At 40.2% G+C, this 23,714-nt stretch overlaps 1 protein-coding gene across 3 annotated transcripts in view; it reads left to right on the forward strand.

The window, feature by feature from the left end:
- SKIC3 (SKI3 subunit of superkiller complex) overlaps window positions 1-20,722 on the forward strand; it is a 53,809-nt gene extending 33,087 nt beyond the window's left edge. For 2 of the 3 annotated variants that reach the window (XM_063320348.1, XM_063320349.1), the window contains exons 30-42: window positions 925-1,049; window positions 1,894-2,017; window positions 4,675-4,893; window positions 5,694-5,766; window positions 6,490-6,543; window positions 6,655-6,766; window positions 8,074-8,202; window positions 8,834-8,955; window positions 11,016-11,174; window positions 13,872-14,024; window positions 16,433-16,563; window positions 18,191-18,314; window positions 19,810-20,722. In XM_063320348.1, the coding sequence (XP_063176418.1) occupies window positions 925-1,049; window positions 1,894-2,017; window positions 4,675-4,893; window positions 5,694-5,766; window positions 6,490-6,543; window positions 6,655-6,766; window positions 8,074-8,202; window positions 8,834-8,955; window positions 11,016-11,174; window positions 13,872-14,024; window positions 16,433-16,563; window positions 18,191-18,314; window positions 19,810-19,887 (1,603 nt within the window). In that variant the 3' untranslated portion in view covers window positions 19,888-20,722. Of the gene's footprint in view, window positions 1-924; window positions 1,050-1,893; window positions 2,018-4,674; window positions 4,894-5,693; window positions 5,767-6,489; window positions 6,544-6,654; window positions 6,767-8,073; window positions 8,203-8,833; window positions 8,956-11,015; window positions 11,175-13,871; window positions 14,025-14,432; window positions 14,973-16,432; window positions 16,564-18,190; window positions 18,315-19,809 lie in introns of those variants that run through there. The other variant, XM_063320350.1, reaches the window with a different exon arrangement.
- Window positions 20,723-23,714: the final 2,992 nt, after the last annotated feature.

Genomic DNA, 23,714 nt, shown 5'->3' on the forward strand with positions numbered 1-23,714 from the left:
CATTTGATATATGTAGTAGGCTTAATCAGAATAAAATAGCTGCTTTAGGGTTTATTTGAAATTCCCTCTGCCTGCCCTTGGATTTTGTGTTGACTTGTACAACCCGAAGCGAGTGGGGTTGGGGTGCTGTGTACATGGTCTTTCTGCCGATGGCTGTCTCTGCTACAGTCCTACTCACAGTTCTAAGTTCCCTTCACAATTCCCTTCTGCTTCTCAGGGAATGCAGGACACAGGTTTTAACAGATGAAGAGTTTCAAGCTTCTCTTTGACGTTAGATAGCTCAAGCTCTGCTAATTAGATATTTGTGAGCTTTCTAAGGAAAGTTCATATGTTCTTCAGTTTCTGTACCTGACACTGGAACTTCTAGGCTGTGATAATGCATTAACTTCAGGGAAGATTTTTAGAAGCAAATCTTCAGAAGTTTCCTGTAGTCTCACATCCAAGCTGTATGTGTGGTGATTCCTGTGTGCAACTTGCACAAGAGCAAAGCGCCAGTAAATAATAACTAGTTCTAATAAACTCAGTCCTGTATAATTTCTTCCATAGTGGTCTTAGAACAAGAATGCTGTATGTCTGCCTGTATGTGCATTTGCCTGTCTGTGTGAATGCATGCTTTGATTTGCTTTTTTCATATTTCTCCTTTGCCCACTCCATTGTGTTGACCATTAAGTCACATAGCCGACATGCAGATGGAGAGGATTTTTTTGTATCAATTGTTCTTCATGCAACAGATAGTTGGAGAGAGTAACAGCTATAACAGAAGGATAGTGAGGAATATTGCACATTCTTGTCCTAATCTTCTTTTCCAGGTGTCTGCTTACAACTGCTGTGGAAAAGAGGATGCTGATCGGCAGGGCCAGCTTGTCTGAATCACAGCAGCTGTTGCTACATCCTTCATACCAGTGGCTGTTTTTGTTTTTACAGTGCCCTTGGTCAGTGTGATAAGGCCATTGAGGTTTACACATCCATACCCCTAACTGAGTTTGATGCCATTGTGGGGATAGCGTTAGCCTACTTCAAGAAAGGACTCTTACAAGAAAGTATGAAAGGTAAGTGTCTGCCAAATTCAAAATGTTATGGGACATTTCTCTTGAGATTAATTTTAACAAAATTTGTTTGTCTGACCAACCTAGCTGTAGTTCACTCTTTCAGTCCTAATGCATAAGTATAATTTCCACAACTATTTTAATCATTAGGCTGTTCAGCAGGGTGCTAGAACTATTCAAATGTGCAAAGGGAAGCTACATTTCTTCACATGTTTAATTCTTGTTCGTTAAGCTGTTGTGCACTTAGCTTCCCTTGTTCTCCAATGAAATGGCTTTCCTGGAAAAAATCAGTTCTTGGTAGGAGATTAATGTGTTGCTCAAAGCACTTTATCTTTAATGATAAATATAAGCGCTGTGTTGTCGTGTTCTGCAGTGCTAAGATGTGAGACTTCACAAAATGGGATACTGAATTGTCAGCGTAGAAGTGTAAGCACTCGCAAAGGAGCAGACAGCATTTTAAATAACTCTTAGTTTTTAACTGGACGATGTGTGAGCATCTGAAGTACTATTTCATAAATAAACTATCACAGGGGAGTATTTATACGGTACTCTTTCAGGCTTTTTCTGGATATCCCAATACTGCTTTTGAGTTTTCTTTCCACTTGATACGTATTAAACTCCCAGGCTCTAAACAGCCCTGTAAATCTGGCGTTTCCTAGCGTACAGTTATTTCCAAAGTCTTAGTCAACTTCTTTTGTCTTCTGCCTATGATTTGATGTGTGAAAATATATTGAACCTGAAGGCAAAGTGCCTCTGTGTGTGTTCTGATATCATTCCTTTCGAGAGGCTTTATAAATGTTGTAGTTTTTTCTCTTAACTTCAGTTCTGAGTCTTGACTTTTTACCAGCCTATGAAAAAGCCTTGTCTGTTGCTGAGTCTGAACAAGATAAAGCACATATCCTGACTGCCTTGGCAATAATAGAATATAAACAGAATAAAGTGGATGCTGCGAAGACACTGCTGTTTAAATGGTGAGTGGAGGGAATAATAATCAGTATATGATGATATATTGTACTGCTGAATCCTCAGATTTACTTTTTGGGGGATCTCAGGTGGATATTTTCTTTTAGTGTTGCAGAGTAAAAACAGGAGTGGATGCAGTGTTCTTTTAAGCTTATTCATGTGATATGTCTGGGGTTTTTTATGGCCTATGTCTTCTTCCATATCCTTAAAGCAGTATGGAGCGGAAGGGTTAGTGGGATGGGCAGGTTGGATGTCTAATATCCTTGAATGGTAGTCTTGATAGGTCATCTTTTAAGAGACTGTTAATCTGTAGTTGTCACAGGCATTGGGCAGTGTTTTTTTGCTCTTTAGCTGTAAGAAGTCTAGATGACCAATGAAAACAATTTCAGTTTAAATAGTCAGAAATCTCCCGAACAATTGTGTTCCAAGCGTCATAGACCAGGGCAATCTTGTAGCTTACCCATGAAAAGAAACAGATCTATATCAGTTGTTCACTTAAGTCATGAATGTCTTTTTTTTTCAGAGCTGTGGAGGCTAAAAGCCCATGCGTCATGGTTAGTCTCCTGGTAGCTATGGATTAAGAGCTAACATCTCAGCCTCTCAGGATCAGCTTTCTGTCAGTAGAGAAGTCCAGTAGTGTCTGAACGGTCTCCGTCTTGCCAGCAGATTCCTGAAGTTACTGAAATAGCGAAGGTCCATGACCTAGTACACTCTAAATCCTGAGTAACTGATGATTAAGTAGCTAGGAACCTGATATTTCCTACATCCTATTAGTCACCGACTTCTACTTTTGTTATAAACATCAACAATGAGAGTTCTCTAGATGATGTTAGTTGTTTGTGTTTAAAGAAAAAAAAAAAGTAAATGGTTTAGGAAAGTAACACTACAGTGAATATTGCTAGATCTGTGTTGGAAGCACAATGCTGCAAAGGTCGATTTTAGTAACAAGAACAAAAATGGTGCATTCTAGTCCAGTAGAGAGATGTCCCTGTTGACTGGAATTCATGCTAGATGACTTAAAGGGCCTGAGAAGGACCTTGAACAAGAAGCTGCCCTTCTTTTCTCACGGCAGCTTGGCAGAGGGATTTTTAGCAGTGAGTATGTTTTTATAGCTAATATGATAAAATCTCACTTCTTACTTGTCTAAGGGCAGCACTTTTGTACCAGGTAACACAGTGCTGGCTATTTAAGATTATGTTTAACAGGTGCTAGGGACTGAAAACAAAACGGAATCAGATGTTTACATTCTTGTCTTTTTTTGAAGGTGTTGTGGTTTGAGGTAAAACAGAACCAATTTTCTGATTTGTAATTTTACTTTTTAGCTGGGCCTCTTCTAACTGACTAAAGTCTGAAATTAACAGCATATTGTTCAGACACTGTTCACTCTCAGAGTGATAAGACCTGATTATACCAAGGAACGGGATGCGCAAAGGCTCTTGCTTAGACATATCGCTATAACAACCAAGGTCAGCTAACTTCGCCGTTTGCCCCGTTAGAGGGCCGGAAGGGGAAAAGGGCAGAGGGGTCCCACCTGTAGGGAGGAGCAGATGGGACAGATGACCCAAAACTGACCAACAGGGTATTCCATCCCATCTGCATCAAGCTCAGTGTAAAAGCTGAGGGATCAAAGGGGCAAAGGGGACTCTGGCTCGTTTTTTCTTCTTTTCAAAAGTAATCATTAGAAGCTTGATTAGGAGCCTTTAGTCATCTGATAAGTGAAAATAAGCAGCACTTCATTCGGTAGTTATGTTTAGGACATTACAGTGAAGTAACTCCAAATTACTGCTGCCATGCCCTGTTTTGTTATTTGCCTCCATTCAGTTTATATTGCAATGTATTGAATTGCCTTTATTGTTAGAACATCTCCAACTAGTTACATCAGTTCAGGTCTTTGATTCTCATTGTACTGAGCTCACTGTTTGTTTTCACCAGAGTTGAAGATCAGGGGATTAATTTAAGAGTTCTCCAACTATGCTAGGAAAATATACTGAAAAAAAATCAGTAAGTGTATCTAGTAGGTCTCCAATAAAGCTTGGGAATACTATTGATATGAGGAACTGCCTCTCATAATGAAATGAGTGGAACAATGCAACTGACACTGGTACTAAAACTAGATGGTGGAAAGCATGCTCAAAGTACCTTACACTGGAACAAATCTTGATGTAAACCAAGGCATAGTTTCTCAGAACATGCGTGTTCTCAGAAAGAGCAGTTCTATGCAGCAGGCTCATTTCTGTCTTTTTTCTTCCTGGATTTCTGTTGCAAAGTTGTAAATAGGCAGACTACAACTCTGTTTTGATACGAGTTAGAAGTATAAATGTCTTCAAGAAAAGAAAATAGTGTTAGTTGTCTCTTACCATTCATTTTATGGATGCTGCTGAAGGACAATTAGTGTGCCATAAGCTTGCCAAGTAGCTATACGTTATAAACTTGAGTGCTGAAATGGCACATAAACACTGCTGTTTTCCATATCCTGAGACCTCAAGGATACTGATCTAGCTTGATCCACAATCCCCCAGTGAGAGGCTGTTAATTCTGTATACCATATAGGATACATAGGAGCAAGGGGACTTAGTTGTTTACATTACAAACTTACTGTAATGTAAACAGTAGGTTTGATTTGTGCTCCAAAATAGTGTCTCCTTCCCTCCCTCTGATTCAACAGCTCATTAAAGGAACCTAGTACGGAAAGTCTGAAGGCTTTGTGCACACTAGGACTGGTAAAGCAGGATGCTACGCTTGCGACAGCAGCCCTAAAAGAATTACTGAAGCATGAAAAAGGGGACGACAGCATTTATGAGAGGTGCCTTATTGCATGTGCTGTTTATGCATTGCAAGGTAGAAATGTGGAGGTCCAGAGAGAAGTCTCCAAAGCAATACACAGGTATGTATTTTGTCTTTCTTTAGATTGCCTTGTAAATGTATTGGTTTTGCTAACATTGAATAGTAAGCAGACTTCTGTTCACTTGCAGCATTCTTCTAAAAAAAAAAATTGTTTTTCAAATGTGAAGCGTTCACTTACAGTTGTAGCATCAGCTGTCAGAAGCTTCCTTTCCGATTTGTGGGATCAAATGGCAGAAGTTTCATGGCTTGTTCGAGTGTTTCTGATTTTATTTTGGAGGCTTCTTTGGTAGCTACATCAGTTCACTGCTCCTGTGAAAGCATTTTTCATCATCTGTAGCAAAACCTTCAACCTAGAAAAGTCTCTGGGGCTCTTGTTTAATATTTAACACCCTCTGAAGCTGTTCATTCTGTTAGCTAAATGTCTCGGTTTAAATGTTTTAGCCTCAGCATTCTAAAAAGGGGGAACCTTAATCGATGCCTTTAAGCAATACACACCTCATAGTTTCTCCAAGTGTTTTTTGAAAACTATGCAAATTGTTTTTCTTCAACTGCAATTAAAATTCCTCATTCTTCACAGTATGAGGACAAGACCTGTACTCCTAAAGTTTGTTTTCTTCCCATGAGTATTGATATGCATATTGTACACTTTAGTTCTTTAGCCAGACGCATAACTTCAATTTTGTGTTGTTTATGTTAAATCTACTTCTATTTTCAACCATACTGCGTTGTTTTCTTAATAGAAAATTACCCATTTGGGATTTATAGCAACTGTCTGCCGAGTGATGCAAGACCAGGTTCGTATCTAAACCAGAAAGTCTAATATCCTTGTTCTCTTCCCAGTAACCCTGATAATCCTGCCCTCTGGTCTCTTCTGTCTCAACTAGTTCCACTGTATGCATCACAAAAGGCAAAAGTAAGTGCATTACTGTAATGCTTGTGTGCTCTTCACATCCTGAATAGTCAGTGTTGTTTCTTAACCAAAAAAAAAAACCCCACCCTTCGGTACATGGACTTTCACTAGTGAATTTGAAAACTTAAGTTTTACATACTCGAGCACATAAGGAGCAAGGCACAGGTACATACTGAAGTTACATACCCAATTATTTCCAACTTTCATGGGGTAGCAATTCTTTTGTCTTCTTGAAATAAATTTACAGGAAAAATCTGCTAGAATTATTGCAACATGAGAAGAATGTACTATGTATAATTTTTTGTTTAGTTTTATACATAAGTAAGTGTGTATATAAATATATATTAAGATTTATTTATGTTGAATGTGGTTAATCTAGTTTCACTTTTCACGTTAGCCAGTATTTCCTTGATGCTTTTATGCTTATTATCAGTTCTTTTCCAAATAACTTAGCACTTCTCTCTTAATTTGTGTCAATTATGTAAACAGAAATAGCACCTGAAAACAAACCCCTTTCTAAAATTATAAACGCAACATATGGATAAGCTCTAATCCTGAATGTCTCTGCCTAATTCTTTATAAAGAGAACGTGCTGTAGGCAAGGAAAGGATCTCATTGTGCAAACTTTTTGTTTCTGATTAACAAGATACAAAATGTAGTATAAAGATCTTTTTATAAAATCAGTCATATAACCAAATCAATTATTTATTTTTTTTAATCTTACAGGGGGGAGCTGTGGCAGGAACCATTGCACATGTACTTGATGTAAACCATGGAAAGGTTTGGCTTTCTTAAAATACAGACTTTATAATTCCATAAACAACCCTAAAATTAATTCCATCTGATCACTTATAAAAGCAACTTAACACTATAATACGTTCTGTTTTGTAGGAAGTCCTGCTCAATATTGCAGTTAACCAGTTGGCAGCAGGATGTCACATGTTAGAAGATGAGAAAAACAATCCCCTGAAAAATATTCAGAAGGCAGTCCACCTCTGTCCAGGTTACTCTTGTTCTCAAACACAGTAGTGGTTTTTTTTACCCATCAGAAACAAAATTACTGTGCTAACAAAAAAAATCTACTTTTCTTGGGTTGTTTTGTTGTTTCTTGGGCTTTTTTTGTTGTTGTGTATGTTTTGTGGAGAATGCTTAGAGTTGAAATCTTAACTGTCATTCCAAGTCTAGACATGGGGAATTAAACCACACAACAATAAAAAAAAAATCGCCGAGTTTTGAGGCTTGTTCTGAAAACTTGTGCAATTTGTTAATCCCTCGCAGGAGAAGAGGGATTTTACTTTGTATATTAGACAGAAAAGAAAGACACGTGTTCCCTCAGAGTCAGCATGCTACACCAAGCAGAAGAGATTTATTCATCTAGCTTGAGAAATTGGGTTAGAAATGTTCTGTTACAACATGCTGGTTCTAAACACAGGCAACTGTTCACCTATTACTAAATGGTGATCTTCATTAAATGTATGAAGTGCAAATCTAGTGGGGTTTTCAAGTGATAATATGCACTTGAAATGCCAAAACATTGTTTCTTCTGCAGTAATTTTGCTCTGATGCCTTAGTGTGGCTGCAAGTTAAAAATTTCAATTACTTTCGTATAGGTACACGCAAGACTATGACCGCTATTCACTAGCGGTCTACTTTTGCACGACCAGTTAGGTTTTGCAAGGCTTCGTTAGATCTTTAAGCTTTGTTTCGTTTTACTGGCAAAATACATTCTCTTTGGGATGAAATTTACACGGGTGAAATTTTCAGCTGAGCTCTGTCCAGTTCAGGACAGAGACTGCTCTTGCCAGTCATGGTTGCTTGGGCAGGGTAAAGCTGACGCTGAAATTAGCAGACACTAGAAGTCGTCAGCTGTGGCCGTAACTGTCATGCTAGTGATCGGAGAAGACTGAATCTGTGTGACTGAAAGCTGTGGGTGGCGTCTTGGGAGTTTTGCTGCCACTGTTACACAGCACTAACTGATTGCCAGGTTTAATCTGTGCAGTCAGAAGTAAACTGGCAGCTTCAGGTTAGCACACCAGTGGCTATGTGGAAAATATGTTACTTGGCTTTAGAAACAGCATCTTGTAATTTGAAGAATCTTAGTAGTTAGAGGCAAATAGTTATCAGCTGCCTTGGGCTGAGCTGATGTAAGGGTCTGATTGTATTACTTGCCTTGTTCTTGCTATCTTTTATTTACAGCATGTAGTTCCATTGGTGGCTGTGTTTTTATACTTAGTCTGGTAAAGACCATTCTAAATGAACTACCAGCATATATAGAATGGGCATGAGTTACCTTTAACCATTCTTTTCTAGATAATCCTGCTGCCTGGGCAGTGCTAATGGCAGCCTGTCATGCTGAAAACACCGTAGTCTGTCTAACTAACGCCCAGCCAAAGCGAACGGATCTCGAGATGACACTTGTATCTACAGTTTCAGCCAAAAGTAAGCTACACAAATTCTCAAGTTAAAAAAATAAAATAAAATGGAAATGCTCTAAGAGTGGAATACTCTTCTGAATTTCAGAAATTTGCAAATAAGCTGAGAATTGCTTAGTAGTAGTTTCATCTGTAACTGTATTTTATCACATAAAAATGCTAAATCCTAATGCACAGCTAGGGTTAATTACTTAATCTTAGCTTCCTTTCCTGTCCAAAGCCTCAAATGCTTTTTTAAAATAGCACTTCTGAACTCTGATGCCTAAATGGGTGGATGAATGTATTGCAGCACGGGAGCACTGTGTACAAGGGAAGGCTGAAGCACTCTTCAGTTCTGTAACTTTTCCAGTATAGGGATAACCTCAGCCTCAGTCTTGCTCAATGTCCGTAGTGTTTTGAAAACTGGTATTAAAATTCCATGTTTGATTGATTATTCTCAAACCATGAACTCAAATTGTGTATTCTTTTGTCCACTCTTGGTTTTAATTTTACCATCTCTTAAGGTTCCTACTAATGAAGGAAGCCATGTGAGGTTAATACTCCTAGAAGTTCTCCCTTACCAGATCTAGAGCATGTGACATGGTATGGCTCTACAGCACATACAGTAATCTGGTTAAGTGTTTTATCTGTTTTTGCAGCTGGAAAAAATAACCTTCCACATAATTATATCCGCAATCTTGAAGACTGGTGTCTGTGTCAAGCTATTACCAGTCTAGAGGAGACTGGTAAACTCTCAGAAGCTGAAGCTCTTTGTACCAAGGTATGATGGTATCGTACAGACAGATTATTGTAGAATTGTATGGAAATCATGATTTGTGTGCACTTTACAAAAAGGTATTTTTGGATTAGCAACTGTCTGTTCCATCAGAGCTACAAGATGCAATGATTTTTGGCATTTTCCCCCCTCTCCAAGATCCTTAGCGCTGTTTGCAACACCAAAACTGTGTTAATAGTTGAAACAAGCAGTGCATGACATAGACTCATAGAATCATTTAGGTTGGAAAAGACCCTTGGGATCATCGAGTCCAACCATCAACCCCACTCTACAAAGTTCTCCCTTACACCACATCCCCCAACACCGCATCTAAACGAGTCTTAAACACATCCAGGGATGGAGACTCCACCGCCTCCCTGGGCAGCCTATTCCAGTGTCTGACCACTCTTTCTGGGAAGAATTTTTTCCTGATGTCCAGCTGAAACCTCCCCTGTTGCAGCTTAAAGCCATTCCCACGTTGTCACATGACAACGTGAAGTCTGCCCTTCCTGTCTTTATTCATTAACCTAGTATTAAGCAAGACGTTATAGAAATTCAAGGCAAGAAATCCAGGTAGGAGACTTGCAGAGGACTTAAGTGTCTTCTGCTTTGTTGTGTTGGTACTCCATTTCAGAGCCACAGCTGGATGCTACAGGTTTAATTATTAAAAAGAAGAGTCTTGAGGCAACACAGCTGGGGAAGGGGAATGGGATATTAACAAGCCTCAAGTATGTGGATCCTTGTGTGTTTCGTGTGTTCATGAACAGAAGACTTGGCAAAAGATTAGCAGAAAAACAGTTGGACTCAGCAACACACATAAGCTCCTTGCTTATGGCATTTCTGTATTAACGGGGAAGGAGTTTAAAAAACCCTACAACCACTATCAATAAAAAAATTAATTCCATGAACATGCTGGTTTTCTAGGAGGAAGTACTTTCTTGTCTCTTCGTTTGCTTGGTGAGGAGGTGTTTTCCTTTTTTGGCCAGCATGTCTACTGACCTGTCGTACATTAAGAAGGATCGGAGATTTCTAAACATACCAAGGTGGTATTGTTTGGTTTTTGTTAGATAAATAGCTTGGGGAGAGCACAGTCAGTGACTGCAATTTGTGAAGAACCAAGAGTTAACACTCCTTGTACCACAAACTCCCATTGACAGTTTTGGACGCCAGGATTCTCAGAAAGCAGCGTAACTGGGTATGACGGTCAGGCGCTGCAGTCATTCAATTTGAGACAGGCAATGTGATTCCATACGTATTAATTGGGGAAAATTGCAGCAAATCCTAGCACCTGCCACTGTGTTTGAGAAGGTCTCTGCACGCCCACGTACTCTTTGCAAAGTGGCAGCTTGTTAAGGACCCACAAACAACATATTTTGTTTTATAAAAAAAATGGGTGAAAAGTACAAGTGTTGTTTCTTATAACAAATCTGGTTTGAGTTATAATTCTTGGAAGTATTGTGATTTGAACAGGTAAAATAACATGTAATGTGACTTGAAGAAGCTCTATATGCTTCACCTGAGAAGGGTAGTGCAACAGATGGCTGTTTTTCTGTCTTTACTTTTTTGCATGAGTTTGTTCCGAAAAATACTGTATCTGCTGTTATTGAACAGGAAATGTTTAGTAAAGTGCTTCTGTTCCAGTGTGAATAAAGCAGCTTAGCTGGGAGAACTGAAATTGCTTGGAACGTACTCAAGGTCACTTTTAGCCACAGGACAGGTTTTTGCTTCCATTAGCCCAAATCTTGTAATGATTGTGAAGCCAAAGGAGAACTAGAGGTCTGCCATTTACCTCTCTATCTTTCGGAAACTTCTAAGGCTACGACAGGTACAAAATTTAAAATAGAATTCAAATGTATTTTGAGGACAGAAAAAACGTTCCTATTTTCATGTGTCAATTTCTGGAACACTCCTTTCTGTAGAGCAGGAGGAAAATGCCATGTTGCAAGCATCCTGAGAGTGCTTGCAATGCTGTTTTCTGTAAAGATCGAAATAGAAGAATCAAAGTATCTTCTGATATTTGGAAATGATACTTCTGATAATCACATTGCGCCTTGTTTTGGTTTTAGGGTTTAAAAAGCTGCCCTGAGCACCCAGCTCTGTTTTTGCTTTTGAGACAAATTCAGTGTAAGCAGCTGTTGCAGTCTCACAAAGAGCTTCCAGACAACGTCCTGGAGGAGCTTCACAAGACAGTCATGACCAGTTCAACTTCAGTTGCAGCCTGGCAAGTAAGTGTGGATCCTCTCCCTGACTTTGGTGTGCTGCTCTCAGCGCAGTATGCACTGTAAGTGGCTGAGAGTTTGTTTCACTGTTCGCTTTTATTTGTCTGCCAACAGCCAATGACAGAAAAAAACGCTTATGTTTAGTCCTTTATAAGGTTTAACATTATGCTAATTTTCTTTATTAGTTGAAGTAATAAGGACAGTTCATAAGAGCAAGCAGACGCAGAGGCGGGAGAATTACAAACTCGAGATAAACCCCTGGCATGTGTGTCTTTAGGGATCTGTGGCTTGGCATGTGAGCAGAAACTGGTGAAATGTTTCATAACCCATACGAATAGATGGAAGCAAATGGTTTCCTAATGTACAATTCCTTATTCAGGGTCTGAAAACCCGGGTAAGTCTCTTTCTCCATAATCTGATGTCAGGTGTCACCGTTCTTTTGTGTAAAGTGAGACTGCAGGGAAGAGCAGTCACTCCCAGTAACAGCGTTCACTCGCTCCCTTCCATGGCATCACTAGAAATCATTTTTAGTTTAATATGAAGGCGCTATAACTTGCTTCATATGCTGCTTCTGCGAGACAATCTGAGAAGTCTGTCTCACACATGCCAAGAGATCTTTCTGGTGATGCAGCACACTTATTTATTTATTTCCTAACCGTTGCTGTTAGATACGGTTACTATCTTCCTTTACCAGTGTTAGCAGCATGTTGTTTAGAAAAACTCCTTGAACTTCTAGAGTCCTTTCTGTAGTTATAGGATTTATGGTGCTTCCTCCGCCTGCTGAAAAAGTAGAGCCTTGTTTGTGGTAAGATTCACTAAAGTAGATTTCAGTCTTAGAAAATCAGTGCAAGGCTGCTGTGGAGGTCCATATCTCACTTGTTCCTTGCAGATTATCTTCCCTTCTGCGACATACGAGTATCATTTGTGGAAAGGTGCTTTTTTGATGCATTTTTCTTTGGCTTCTGAGGCTTTGTCTTTCTGAACTGCAGAACTCATTGGGATTGGATTTGCAAAATACAGGGCCATGCAAGACATGATTGTATCCTGTTTTAGTAAAATGTTTTGAAAATGGAATTAGGGCTTACATATATTCTTCAAGCATCCCTTGCATAGCCAAGTGTCATCATGCCTACAAGCAGGGAGAAGTGAGCTGAAAGTGTGTGTGTCCTGGGGGGGAGAGAGTTGTTTTGTTCTTTTTAAATCCAGGCCACAGACAAGATAGCTCTGAGGAAGATCTTTTCAGTCTTCAATTAAAGAAGATATTTTTCAGGGCTTGGACAGCATTCTGAAAAAGCCTGGCTGCTACATCTGTTCCTAATGGATAGATCCATGCTTTTATGTTTTCTGGCTTTAGACTTCCTAGGAGTTTGATAAATGTTTTGTCTTGCTCAGAAGTATCCATCATGATGCCTTACAGTTTTACTAAGTTAGAAGGGCCGTTAATTTGCTTTTTGCTTAAGTTTTTGGCTTATTGGTTGTTTTGCAAGATTTAGGAGTGCTGCTGAACTCCTGATCTGATAGCTGCTCTCCTTTTTGTGCTGCAGCTTACTAGAAAAATAGATAAAAGCTGATCTGGCAGAGCTGCCATTGTGCTTTTCTACGAGGGTTCTCTTCTCCTTCACATCTTGAGTGCTATGTATCTTCAGCAGCAAAGAACTGAGGCCAAAGAAGGCTTTTTTTCCTGCCTGGAATGGCCTCCTGAATGGATGTTTTACCTTACAAAGCAGTCCTGCAGCTTGATGTCAAGGATGCACAATCTCACTAGTGCTAATAAATGCTTTCTGGTGTGTCTCTTCTTAATGATAAATAACTTAAAGGGTTATGAATTTTGCCCTTTCTAACACCAGTCAGTCTTTAGCTAGGAAAAGCCCAAGGACCTTTGCTTAAAAGCAAGGGAATTGTTTTTTTAATGTTTCTTGGTTTGCTTGGTAATCCAGCAAAGAATATTCCTAAATGCGGCTTATGCATCTTGGTGCATATTGTGTGCATGTCTGGGATTTGCAAACTTGTGGCTGCGTCTGCTTCAAAAAATGTGACATGACGACAGAATTCAAGAGGGAGGAGTTAGAATCCTTTTCCTTCTCTTCATGAACAAATCCAGGACATCTTGTACTGGTGGAGCAGGCAGCAGGAGCATGAAACTCTGCACAGATCCCAGTGTCTACTTCCTTTGCCCATCGGGCTCCTCCAGGATGACCCTGCGGGGTCAGAAGCTGTAGCACAAGTATTCACCCATCGTCTGAGTTCAGGCTCACATTGCAATATCTTTTGTGTTCCTGACATTACTCAGATGGTCAGGAAAAACCTTTGTTCCAGAAGAAAAATTATCTTTTCATCTCTACAGAACTTTTAGAGTCAAATGAGGCACCTCACAATGTTGTTCTGGTCCGAAGGGTGACTTTCACAAAGCCAGTCATGTTATTTGTTCACCTGTGTGCAATCTCCAGATTAAGACATCTGTCAAACAGTTGTCCTTGGGTGGTCAAGGGAACTCTGAAATAAGTTACTGTGGTGAGATGTACTGCCAGCTCATTTTCCTGCAGCGCAGTGGGCAGTTTGTTGTTGGAATGAGGGCTGGGTGGGTGGTGGTGTTTTAGCTAATAGCGTGCTGTGGTGCTCTCGTAAATTGAACTAAACGATATTAGCTAATGGATGTGTGTTTTGGTGGCTCCGTGACTGATTTTGTTGGATGCTTATTTTCAGTGGCTGGCAAAAGTCTATCAGTCTCAAAGAATGATGGTTGGAGCAGAGATGTGTTACAGAAAGAGTCTGCAGTTGGCGTCACAGCAGGGCAGCTGGAATGGGAAGTTGTCCAGCCTGCTCAGGCTCGCTATGCTCGCACTGGAAGTCTACATGGTAGGATAATCAAAATTACATAACTGCATGATTTAATAGGAGTTCGTGGGATGCAGGGCTTCTGCAGTCTTTAAATGAAGCCCCTGCTTAAATGAGTTTGCATTTTATGAATTGCAACTGGAGAATAAAATGAGACTGCAAGAGGAAGCAGACTGTTTTTGGAATGTCTCTTTGTAAGAGAGGTTGCTGTAAAATAATCACGTAGAACCACCGTGTACATAAAGAAGCTAACTTGTTCAATAAGTTTTATTTCTCTAATAACAGATTCAGTTTGATCATCCAAATTGATGTACCTGCAATCTCTGTCCTCCTGTTCAGACAACTGCCTTAATAAACATTTTTCCTGCACTGGTGCATGGAGACTTCAGTCAAGTTTCAAGTAACTTTGTGCTGTATGGTCGTTTCTAGATATGGTGCCTTGCCTTGAAGTATAAAGACAATCTAAGGGAAGTGTACTTTGTGGTATAAAGAAAATTATTGTACTCCTTGCACCGAGGGGCCAGGTGAACATAATTCACATTCTTGGCGAGTGTCTGTTCTTTTTAAGCATTGTCACTCTAGAAACTTGAAGTGCACTACCAGACTTCTTTAAAGCCTGGTGTAAAGTAGATACTGCTGTGATCTTGCCTAACTCTTTTTCATGTATTTTAACAGATGGTTGAGCTAACGGCCATAATCAAAATCAGGCAAAGTAACCCCATATATCCTGAGTGCTTATATAAGAGAAGGCAGCCAGTTTTACCAAGGATAAAGCTGCAAAGCTGTTGCTTCTGGTGGGAAAAGAGAATCCCCCTCAGTGTAGACGAGTTTCTTTCTCACAAGCCATATGCTTCAAATGGCACAATTTGTCAAGTGACAGGATTTTTTCTTCCATGATTCTTCCATGCGTTTTCTAGTGGTCTGCTTCCTGTTTCCTATAGCTCTTAAATGTCTGCACAGGTCGCAAGGTACCCTCTAGCTTACTTAATACTACTTCTTCAAATGCTGGCCTGAAGTGCCTGAGAATATACAAGACTTTGTTTAAAAATTTAATTAGTACAAAATTGATTATCTCATCTCTGCTTTTTGCATGAGCGGAGCGGCTGATCATTGTATTTCTGTTCAGTCTCTCTAATCTGCACTGGCTTAATAAAATGTGCAAAGGCCTGATGAAAACCTTGCTCAGATCCAACAAAGCTCTCTGTTTGAAAATGGCTTGTCTCCCAATTATCTGTCCAAATGAAAGTTTGGGCACCCCTTCAACTGCAGGGATTTGAATGCTATCTTGACACAATGGGGGTAACAAGATTTTTCTTAGGCCAAAAGATACAGGGATTTGTTCCATAGTTGGTGTATTAGGTAATTGGGTACATGGGATGAAAATTTACAAGGTGAAGAGCAAACAAGGGTTTCTGATTAAAACCAGCATTACTAAAATATGTATGGAAAAAATGAAAAGATTTGTTGCATAAATGATCAAGTGGGATGCTGGCAAGGCTGGTCCTAGAATGTTTAGCGTGACTTTTTCCAGGCTTTTCTAACCACTGTTTGTTGTTGTTTTTAATTTTGGTTCGCTTTTTTAAAGAAATCTCTTTCTAACCTGCCAAATACTTTACATAACTCAGAACAGCTTGAATTAAACCTGCTCTCTAAAAAGCTGCAAACAAAAACTGATTACACTATGCACTACAATAAAGCCCTTTCTTTTTTCTCTTTTTTCTCTTTCTCCTTTTTTCTCTTTCTCCTTTTTTCTCTTTCTCCTTTTTTCTCTTTCTCCTTTTTTCTCTTTCTCCTTTTTTCTCTTTCTCCTTTTTTCTCTTTCTCCTTTTTTCTCTTTCTCCTTTTTTCTCTTTCTCCTTTTTTCTCTTTCTCCTTTTTTCTCTTTCTCCTTTTTTCTCTTTCTCCTTTTTTCTCTTTCTCCTTTTTTCTCTTTCTCCTTTTTTCTCTTTCTCCTTTTTTCTCTTTCTCCTTTTTTCTCTTTCTCCTTTTTTCTCTTTCTCCTTTTTTCTCTTTCTCCTTTTTTCTCTTTCTCCTTTTTTCTCTTTCTCCTTTTTTCTCTTTCTCCTTTTTTCTCTTTCTCCTTTTTTCTCTTTCTCCTTTTTTCTCTTTCTCCTTTTTTCTCTTTCTCCTTTTTTCTCTTTCTCCTTTTTTCTCTTTCTCCTTTTTTCTCTTTCTCCTTTTTTCTCTTTCTCCTTTTTTCTCTTTCTCCTTTTTTCTCTTTCTCCTTTTTTCTCTTTCTCCTTTTTTCTCTTTCTCCTTTTTTCTCTTTCTCCTTTTTTCTCTTTCTCCTTTTTTCTCTTTCTCCTTTTTTCTCTTTCTCCTTTTTTCTCTTTCTCCTTTTTTCTCTTTCTCCTTTTTTCTCTTTCTCCTTTTTTCTCTTTCTCCTTTTTTCTCTTTCTCCTTTTTTCTCTTTCTCTTTTTTATCACAGGCTGATGTCTCAAATGAGCACTGGCCATCCTTGGTTCAGGAGGCAACAACTGAAGCTTTGAAGCTTTCTTCTTGCCCCCTGGCAGCTCTCCTACAAGCCCTGCTGCAGTATAATCGCAAAATGGGAGCAAGGTATGCATTATCTGTTACGTTTAAATGGAACACGCTGTCCAAAAGTACAAGTGGTCATTATCCCCAGATCTAACTCCAAGAACTAAAAGAAAACTGAAAACAGGAATTAATTCTGGAAGTAGTATGGCAGTGAAAAGGGAGAGGGGGGAAGGGGTTAGTGGTGTGTGGAGCAGGAAGCAGCAGAATCTTCCTCTTTTTCTCAAAAAAACTATAAATAAGTTAATAAGGAAGTCTATACATTTATCAGACATGTTGTTAAATAACACAGTGGAAAAAAATACCACTACCCTATCTACTGCTGGGATTAATTTTGATCCTAAATTGGGCTCCCAGTCAAAGTTCGTGTTCATTCCTAAACAGCCAGGTGCTCCTTGTGACTTTTTGAGGAAGGGAAGGAAGATCTGGGAGAGGGCGCTTGGAAGCCTCCTACTTTGTGAGTTTGGTTATTAAGTCTAGTTTGTCTTTTACAGTAATTTTCCTTAAGCTACGGAAAACTGGAATATTCTTGACGTTTTTGTTCAGTAATTTGACCTGGTTTTACAGATATTTCTAATAAACTGGCTTACTTTCTCTGTGGGCTTTTAAAAAGATGACAGGCAGCCTGTGATTGTGACTATTGTGGATTGTAACAAAATTGGGCTGAAAACTTATTTAATCCCTTAATATCAGCCTTAATACAATTTCAGATATTAACTTAGGTGAACAGTAAGGTGTGTCACAAGACATAATTGATCTGCCTAGGTGCTTCAAAATCCTGAAACAAGAAATTAATCGTAACTACTAATAGCAAACAAAAACCAGATGTAACCTCTCAACAGCCTGTTCAACACAGTGTACTGGAAAATCACATTGCTTACACGGGACAGAATTCTTGAAACAAGAGCCGAAGCTGGTGGAGCACCAGTGGGTGAATATGACATCCATAAACTCAATTGCCAGTTTTTACCAGATTTCTAATTTGAAAATGTCTCAGTTAGCTGTAAGCTGATGATGTTGGAAGGGAGTATCAGCCAAATAGAATTTTAGATTTTGTGTACCACTTTATTCCAATTTCCTTATCTCCTGCAATTTCACCTCTTGCCTCTGTGTTTGCAGGAACTGCAGGACCTTTTGTGGGTGCCTGGATTAAATATATTTGTCTGTAACATTAAATTTTCTTGGGATCATTAAGATTTATTGTGCTACCTGCTTCTTTCAGGTGCACTGTCTTCCAAAAGATGTGTTTCATAGCTCTTGAGAATACCTGCTGCACTTGTTCAGCAGATCACATACTGAAATCAGAGATTATGCTGAGATCACAGACAGTCTGGTGTTTATCATGTTACAGCAGCAGTTGTAAAATCTGCCGTGTCAATCTAATTTGGGTTACTTGCAAGTTAAAGCGCTAACTTGAGTGTAGTTATGTTAAGCATAACAATGGTGGCAGTCCTCCTTAGCGTTCTAGATGCAACTAGGTAGGAAACAAAGGAATGCACAATTCTGCTCCCTCACTTTCTTGGGCGGTATGGAAGTAAGGACCTGCCATATATTGCTCCTGATAATTGTCACTTGCTCTGGTATACTGGTGTGTTACATTCCACCTTGTCAGTTGCATTTGATTTGGGTGATGTTTTGGTTATGCTTCTAGGGAGACTCGTCGAATGTTGGAAAGAGTGGTATATCAACCAGGTAATCCAGAAACCATAGTGTCAGTGGCACGCTGGTACCTCCTGCAACATCTGTATGCCAAAGATGATCATGAATTAATACACGTAAGTCAGTCCATTTTATACAGAAATTCAGCCTATTGATGTTGAATATTGTGCTTGCAACTTGGAAGGCGGGTAGAGGGAGCGTAGGGAGGTGCTGGCTTGCCGTCTCTAGAGGTTGCAACGTTTAAGGATTCTGTACTGACAAAACGTACCTCAATTTTTGAAATTGCATCCAGTTTCTTTGATAGTCTTCCATTCCTCCATGCAATACTATTGAAAAACAAATGGTAAAATCTCTCTCTAATCCAAACTGGCAAGAATTCTACTAGTGACTCTCCAGTAGACATGAAGACCATTTTATCAGAATTTTACCAGAACACATTAATGCACTAAAAATGTTAGTCCTAGCCTGGCTGGAACAGCATGGTGTCCTTGACCCAAAAGATCTGAACAGTGGAGTTCTGTACTTAAGATTTTTATTATTTCTGTAATGGCACATTGTTTTCAGTACATAGTAAGTGGTACCTTAGTTTCTTTTGATAGTATTTCACAAGTGGATTTGGTCAAACTCACAAAGCCGCACAGGTCTTTCATGTGGTGCAAAGACGGGTCATTCATTTTGACTTCTGATTGGAGTCACTTTGCTGCTCAGACTCTGAATACGCTCACCTAATAATCTCCTCGCTGCTGCCACTGGCACAATGAGCTTTTTTGCCCAGATTAAAAGCTGTTCCCTGGTGAAATGTTGAATCCGTAACAAAGTAGGTTTGGAGGTACAACACATTAAGCAGGCTTGGTGTTGACAAAAATCTGTACACAGACACACAGGTTTATAAAAAAGCTAGAATTAATGAGTTCAGATGGTCCCAATATGATCTCATTATGCCTGCCTCTGCACGGTGATCTGTATTCTGTCAGAGAGTACAATAAAAATAATGGCTAGGGTAAAGATTTGCTTGATTCTACTTCATGGTTTTCCTTTTTCATGTGTATAATGTGATTGGATTACAAGAGAAGTGCCAGAAGCTTCATGAACATCTGTGAACATTAGGCTGCCATGGGAGCTTTCTTAACTAGTAGAAACGCTGGAAACAGGAGGTGTGGAAAGTAAATCAAAGAGGGGTAAATTTGCATGGGGAAGGCAAAAGGGTGCCTTGGCAGTTTTAAGTAGCTGAGGAGAATGCTCCTGTTTGGCAAATGTCGATTTATACAAACGTACTCGCAGGAGGCAAGGGAGAGGGGTCTCGCGTAGCTCGGCTTGTGTCATTGCCAGCAGGTGACAGACTTGTCAGACCTGGTCTCAGCCTCAGGTGGCCAGGGATGCTGCTGTAGCCCATTGCGATTTAGCAAGTCGCTAGAGGGTGGGGTGTTTACGTGCCCGATGCTTTGAGGAAGCTGATGCGTAGTGTTCGATATTTCCTACCTGGGCTTCCGCGTTACCTTCTCTTCCAGGGAAGTCGCACAGCAGAAATTAAAATGCGTTTGAGATTGCCAGTAAAGTACTAACAGTAAAATATTAAATTTTCAGTTCTTTGTTGTTTGTTTTTCCCGGCAGGTGCTTGTAGAAAATGCCAAAGCTAATGGAGATGTTCGCGCTCTGGAACTAAATGAGAAATTGTCAGCAAGTGCCTAGTATGGACTGTCTCAAGTGAAAAATCTTCTATTCACACAACTTAATCAGTCCATCTTCCAGGAGCTGATGGGGTTTGGGCTTTTTTATTTGTTTTGTGTCTGGTTTTGTTTTGTTGAAGCAACTGCAACCTTGTCTTCGTTTTACTTTTTCTTGAAAAAAAAAAAAGAGGTTACTTTCTTATTGACATGGGTTCCACCATAGAAATACACTGTATTTGAAAGGAAAACTCTGAATTTTGTATTCGTTTCTTCCTCACTGAAACTTCAGCGCTACTCGCAATGAAGAGTACTTGTCTGCGTCGGCCACACACAGAAGTACAATATTAACTGCATTGGCAGAGAGGCAAGGTGGTTTTGGTGCAGAATGTTACCAGTTAAGCAGCAGCAAACTTCTCTTCCAGGTATTGTAAGACGTTCAGAGATTTAAAATGCCCGTATTCCCCTGTGTCGTGGTTTAACCCCAGCCAGCAGCTAAGCACCACGTTAGACTCTTGCTCGCTGCCCCACTCTGATACACTTCGTTTTGCAGTTGAGACACAAATCCACTTGGAACTTCATGTATTGTGTCAGTTTATACTTTTTTAATTTTACTTTTTCTTTTAGCTAATTACAGCAGTGTATCCTCTTGACTGCAGGCTTCCGAAAACATTCCCATCAAGAAAAGCTTGTGATTGTCAGGGACAGGGCCATATTTATAAATGTGTGTAACAGGCTCTATTTAAGTCTTGATAATTCTGCTGCTAACTGCTTAATTGGATGAATCATGACAGTGGTTCTTAAGACGTGATGTTATTTTGCCTTTATGTACGTGAAAATAAAAAAAAAAAAAAAAAGCAATTATTCTAATCTGTTAGCGTTACTATTGGGGATTTTCAAGCTGTTGACAAGAGTCACGATAGCTGTTCCCTTACTGGTTTGAAGTTTCTTAAAATTACTCTCTGTCCATCAAAGTCTTATGGTGGCTCATGATGGTCCCTTATTGCAGAGAAGAAAGGGTACTTCCAAGGTCTGCAGTGGGGCTGCGTTGGACACACACTTGGTTTTGTGCTTAAAGCCAGCAGGATGCCAAGCTGGGGTGTGTGGGACCTGCGTCTCTGTGACTGGCCGCGATCTCCGGAAAGCGGGTGAGAGCCACCGGCGTGACGCTCTCACTTCAAAGAGGAAAACTAAGCTCTGTAGGCTGGGGTTTCTACTCTGGGGAGGTGAGTAGAAACCTCTCTGAATGGCAAGAATCCCTCCTTGTCTCCCACACTCTTGTTCTCCCACCCATCTCGATGCAAAACACCTTCCTTAAAAAGGCATTTTTTGGTAAATTTAGATCAATTGTGGTTCCCTTCACAGCCTACTGTCACATAGTCTTGAACTATCAGTAGCTGCAGATGTTAGAAGGGAACGTTGCAAAAGCCAGGCTCGTGACTCTCAAGACGAGCTGTAACTTTTTTTAGCTTGCTGCTATTAAAAGCCTGGAAAAGTTCTTGCAGCCGATAGTTTCGTATCCTCGCGTATGGTCTTGATATTTGTGCCTCCTACTCTGGTGGTGGGAGAGCCATCATCGCCCGCCTGACGGCAGCACAGTCAGCAGCTGCCTGCCCTCGTTAATGCCTTCAGCAGAAACGCTCCTACGTGAGCGTTAGCCTGTGCTGTCTTCAGCTCTAAACGCTGAATGCTTCCTAATGTCTAGGAGAACGGACAAAGAACTAGAGAAACCAGCTATGTAACCGTCAGCTGTGAATATTTGGCACTAGGAAAAAAAAAAAACGATGGTGTTTTTTCTTTTCAGAAGACCCTGAAGTTACTTTTACTGTAATCAGTGATGAACGCCTCGAACAAAATAATTATACAGCCCAAAGTTTTATTACGTGCCCTGTAGGAAAAAAAAAAAAACAAAACAAACAACCCACCACGTATCTCTACCACCTACTCAGTGAAAAGTGCTCAGGAAACGTGAACTCAAATTTCAGTGTCTGCAAAATCCAACAGTATTAGGCAAAAACCCTGCCTTCCTCATTTTTTAATGATGCGTAGCCTCTACAAAATCAGCAGTTGGCGAAGGTCTGCTGTAGTGCTGGAAGAACTTGTAAGTTCGTGCAGGTTGAGCCAGCCCCGTATTTTATCCTGCTGCGGCGCTCAGACTCAGAATGCGAAGTGCGGCATGAGGGCACCGCCGGGCTGGGGAACACAGGGTTGTTTATGGATTCCATTCCCTGGGAAGTCATACGGGTGGCTGCTACTGCTGTAAAGGGGGGAAAAAACCAAATATTTCCCAATAGTAATTTGTTTTATTGTTTTGGCTTGTGCTGGAGGCAGAATAGAATGAGATTTAAACAATTTTGAGGTAGAACATTCTGCTACTTCAGATATGAAGGGTTTCACAGGTTTCTTACGCATCCTTTTATACAAACATGAGACAATGGCTTGCTTCTGAGAATTTTATTTATTTCTTTGAGTCATGCATATTCATCTCATTCTCTGTATTTCCCAAGAATTGCTCGGTTGGATTTATGCTCCGCTTTTGAGCTTCTCTCAAAATTGTGTCACGAAGTACCGCGGGTACATTAATTTAGCCTTGCCTAGCCTTGGAGTTTAACAAACACACAGGTGTGTACATCTCTCTCCCCAATACTTTTGTTTGATACCTTTTGTATTTTTAAAAAATTATTTTTTAAATTCATAGATATAAAACCCTTGGGAACTGTTTCGATGCTGCACAAATGCAGCTTTGCAAGGAAAAATACATCCCTAATCCTGCCGTACTCCCAGTTGAATGTAGTCCTGGATGTCTAGAATTCAGCTTTCCTTCTCTCCCAGTTAATTTGCTTTCTGCTGATTTAACCAAACCTCTGACAGTTAAATAACTTTTAAATGTGGTGGTTACAGGGGAGAGAGGGGTCACTTGGAGTTTGGTCGCAGTGTGGAGTGATGAAGAGTGAGATAACTCCTTTATGCAGTGAAGTCACTCAAACAATGGCAACGTTCCAAATATATATTCGTGTGTGATCTGAATTTACGATTATGCCCTCATGCCCTTCTGCTGTGATCGTACAAATCAGTGCTTGGATGGAGCAGCATTTGGTTGTGTCGTGCTGTCGGATGGATGGATGGATGGATGGGTAGAAAGATGGGTAGAAAGGTGGATGGATAGGTAGGTAGGTAGGTATGAAGGAAACGTGCAGCAATGCTTCTGTCCTTTTCTCTTTCCCAGCGTTAGACTCTAATGGTTGTCTTGGCTTTTTTCCTTTCTTTTTTCTTTTTTTTTTCTTTTTTGGACACCATGCAGTTTTAGAAACACATTCGTCAGTGCCCTTGTTTCACCTTTTTGCTGTTGCTCGGTACACGGGGAACCGCAGCATCCGGAGAACCCGGTGGGGAGGCAGGCACGCTGAGCCGTGCTAACTGCTGCTCCACCGGCAGCCAAGTACCTGCGCAAAAAATGGCAAAAGCACCTAGAATGAGCTAGACAGGGACAGTTTGGGAGGCTGCCCTCAACCCCGAATGTCTTGCTACGGCTGCACTAAGGGAGTTCAAGTCTACAGCAAAGGCCGAACCCCCTGCAATGGACAGAACATATGGTGGGACCACAATACGGACTGAGAGTAGCTCAGAAACTGCTGCCCGTTATTGGGATTTCGGTGTTGCTGGTTTCCTGCTGCTTCTAGGAATGTGCCAAACACAGACCTGATCCAAAGGCCGGCGTGGGCTGGGAGCCTTTTCTGCGGAGTTTGGCTCTGAAGAGCGTGGCCACATGCAGAATGCAGAAAGGTTGGCTGCAACTGTGGTGGCCGCTCTTCGTCTTTTACAAGGTATGAGTGATTTCTGGGACTTTTTACT

Source organism: Chroicocephalus ridibundus, chromosome Z, assembly GCF_963924245.1.
Source record: "Chroicocephalus ridibundus chromosome Z, bChrRid1.1, whole genome shotgun sequence".
NCBI classification, from domain to species: domain Eukaryota; kingdom Metazoa; phylum Chordata; class Aves; order Charadriiformes; family Laridae; genus Chroicocephalus; species Chroicocephalus ridibundus.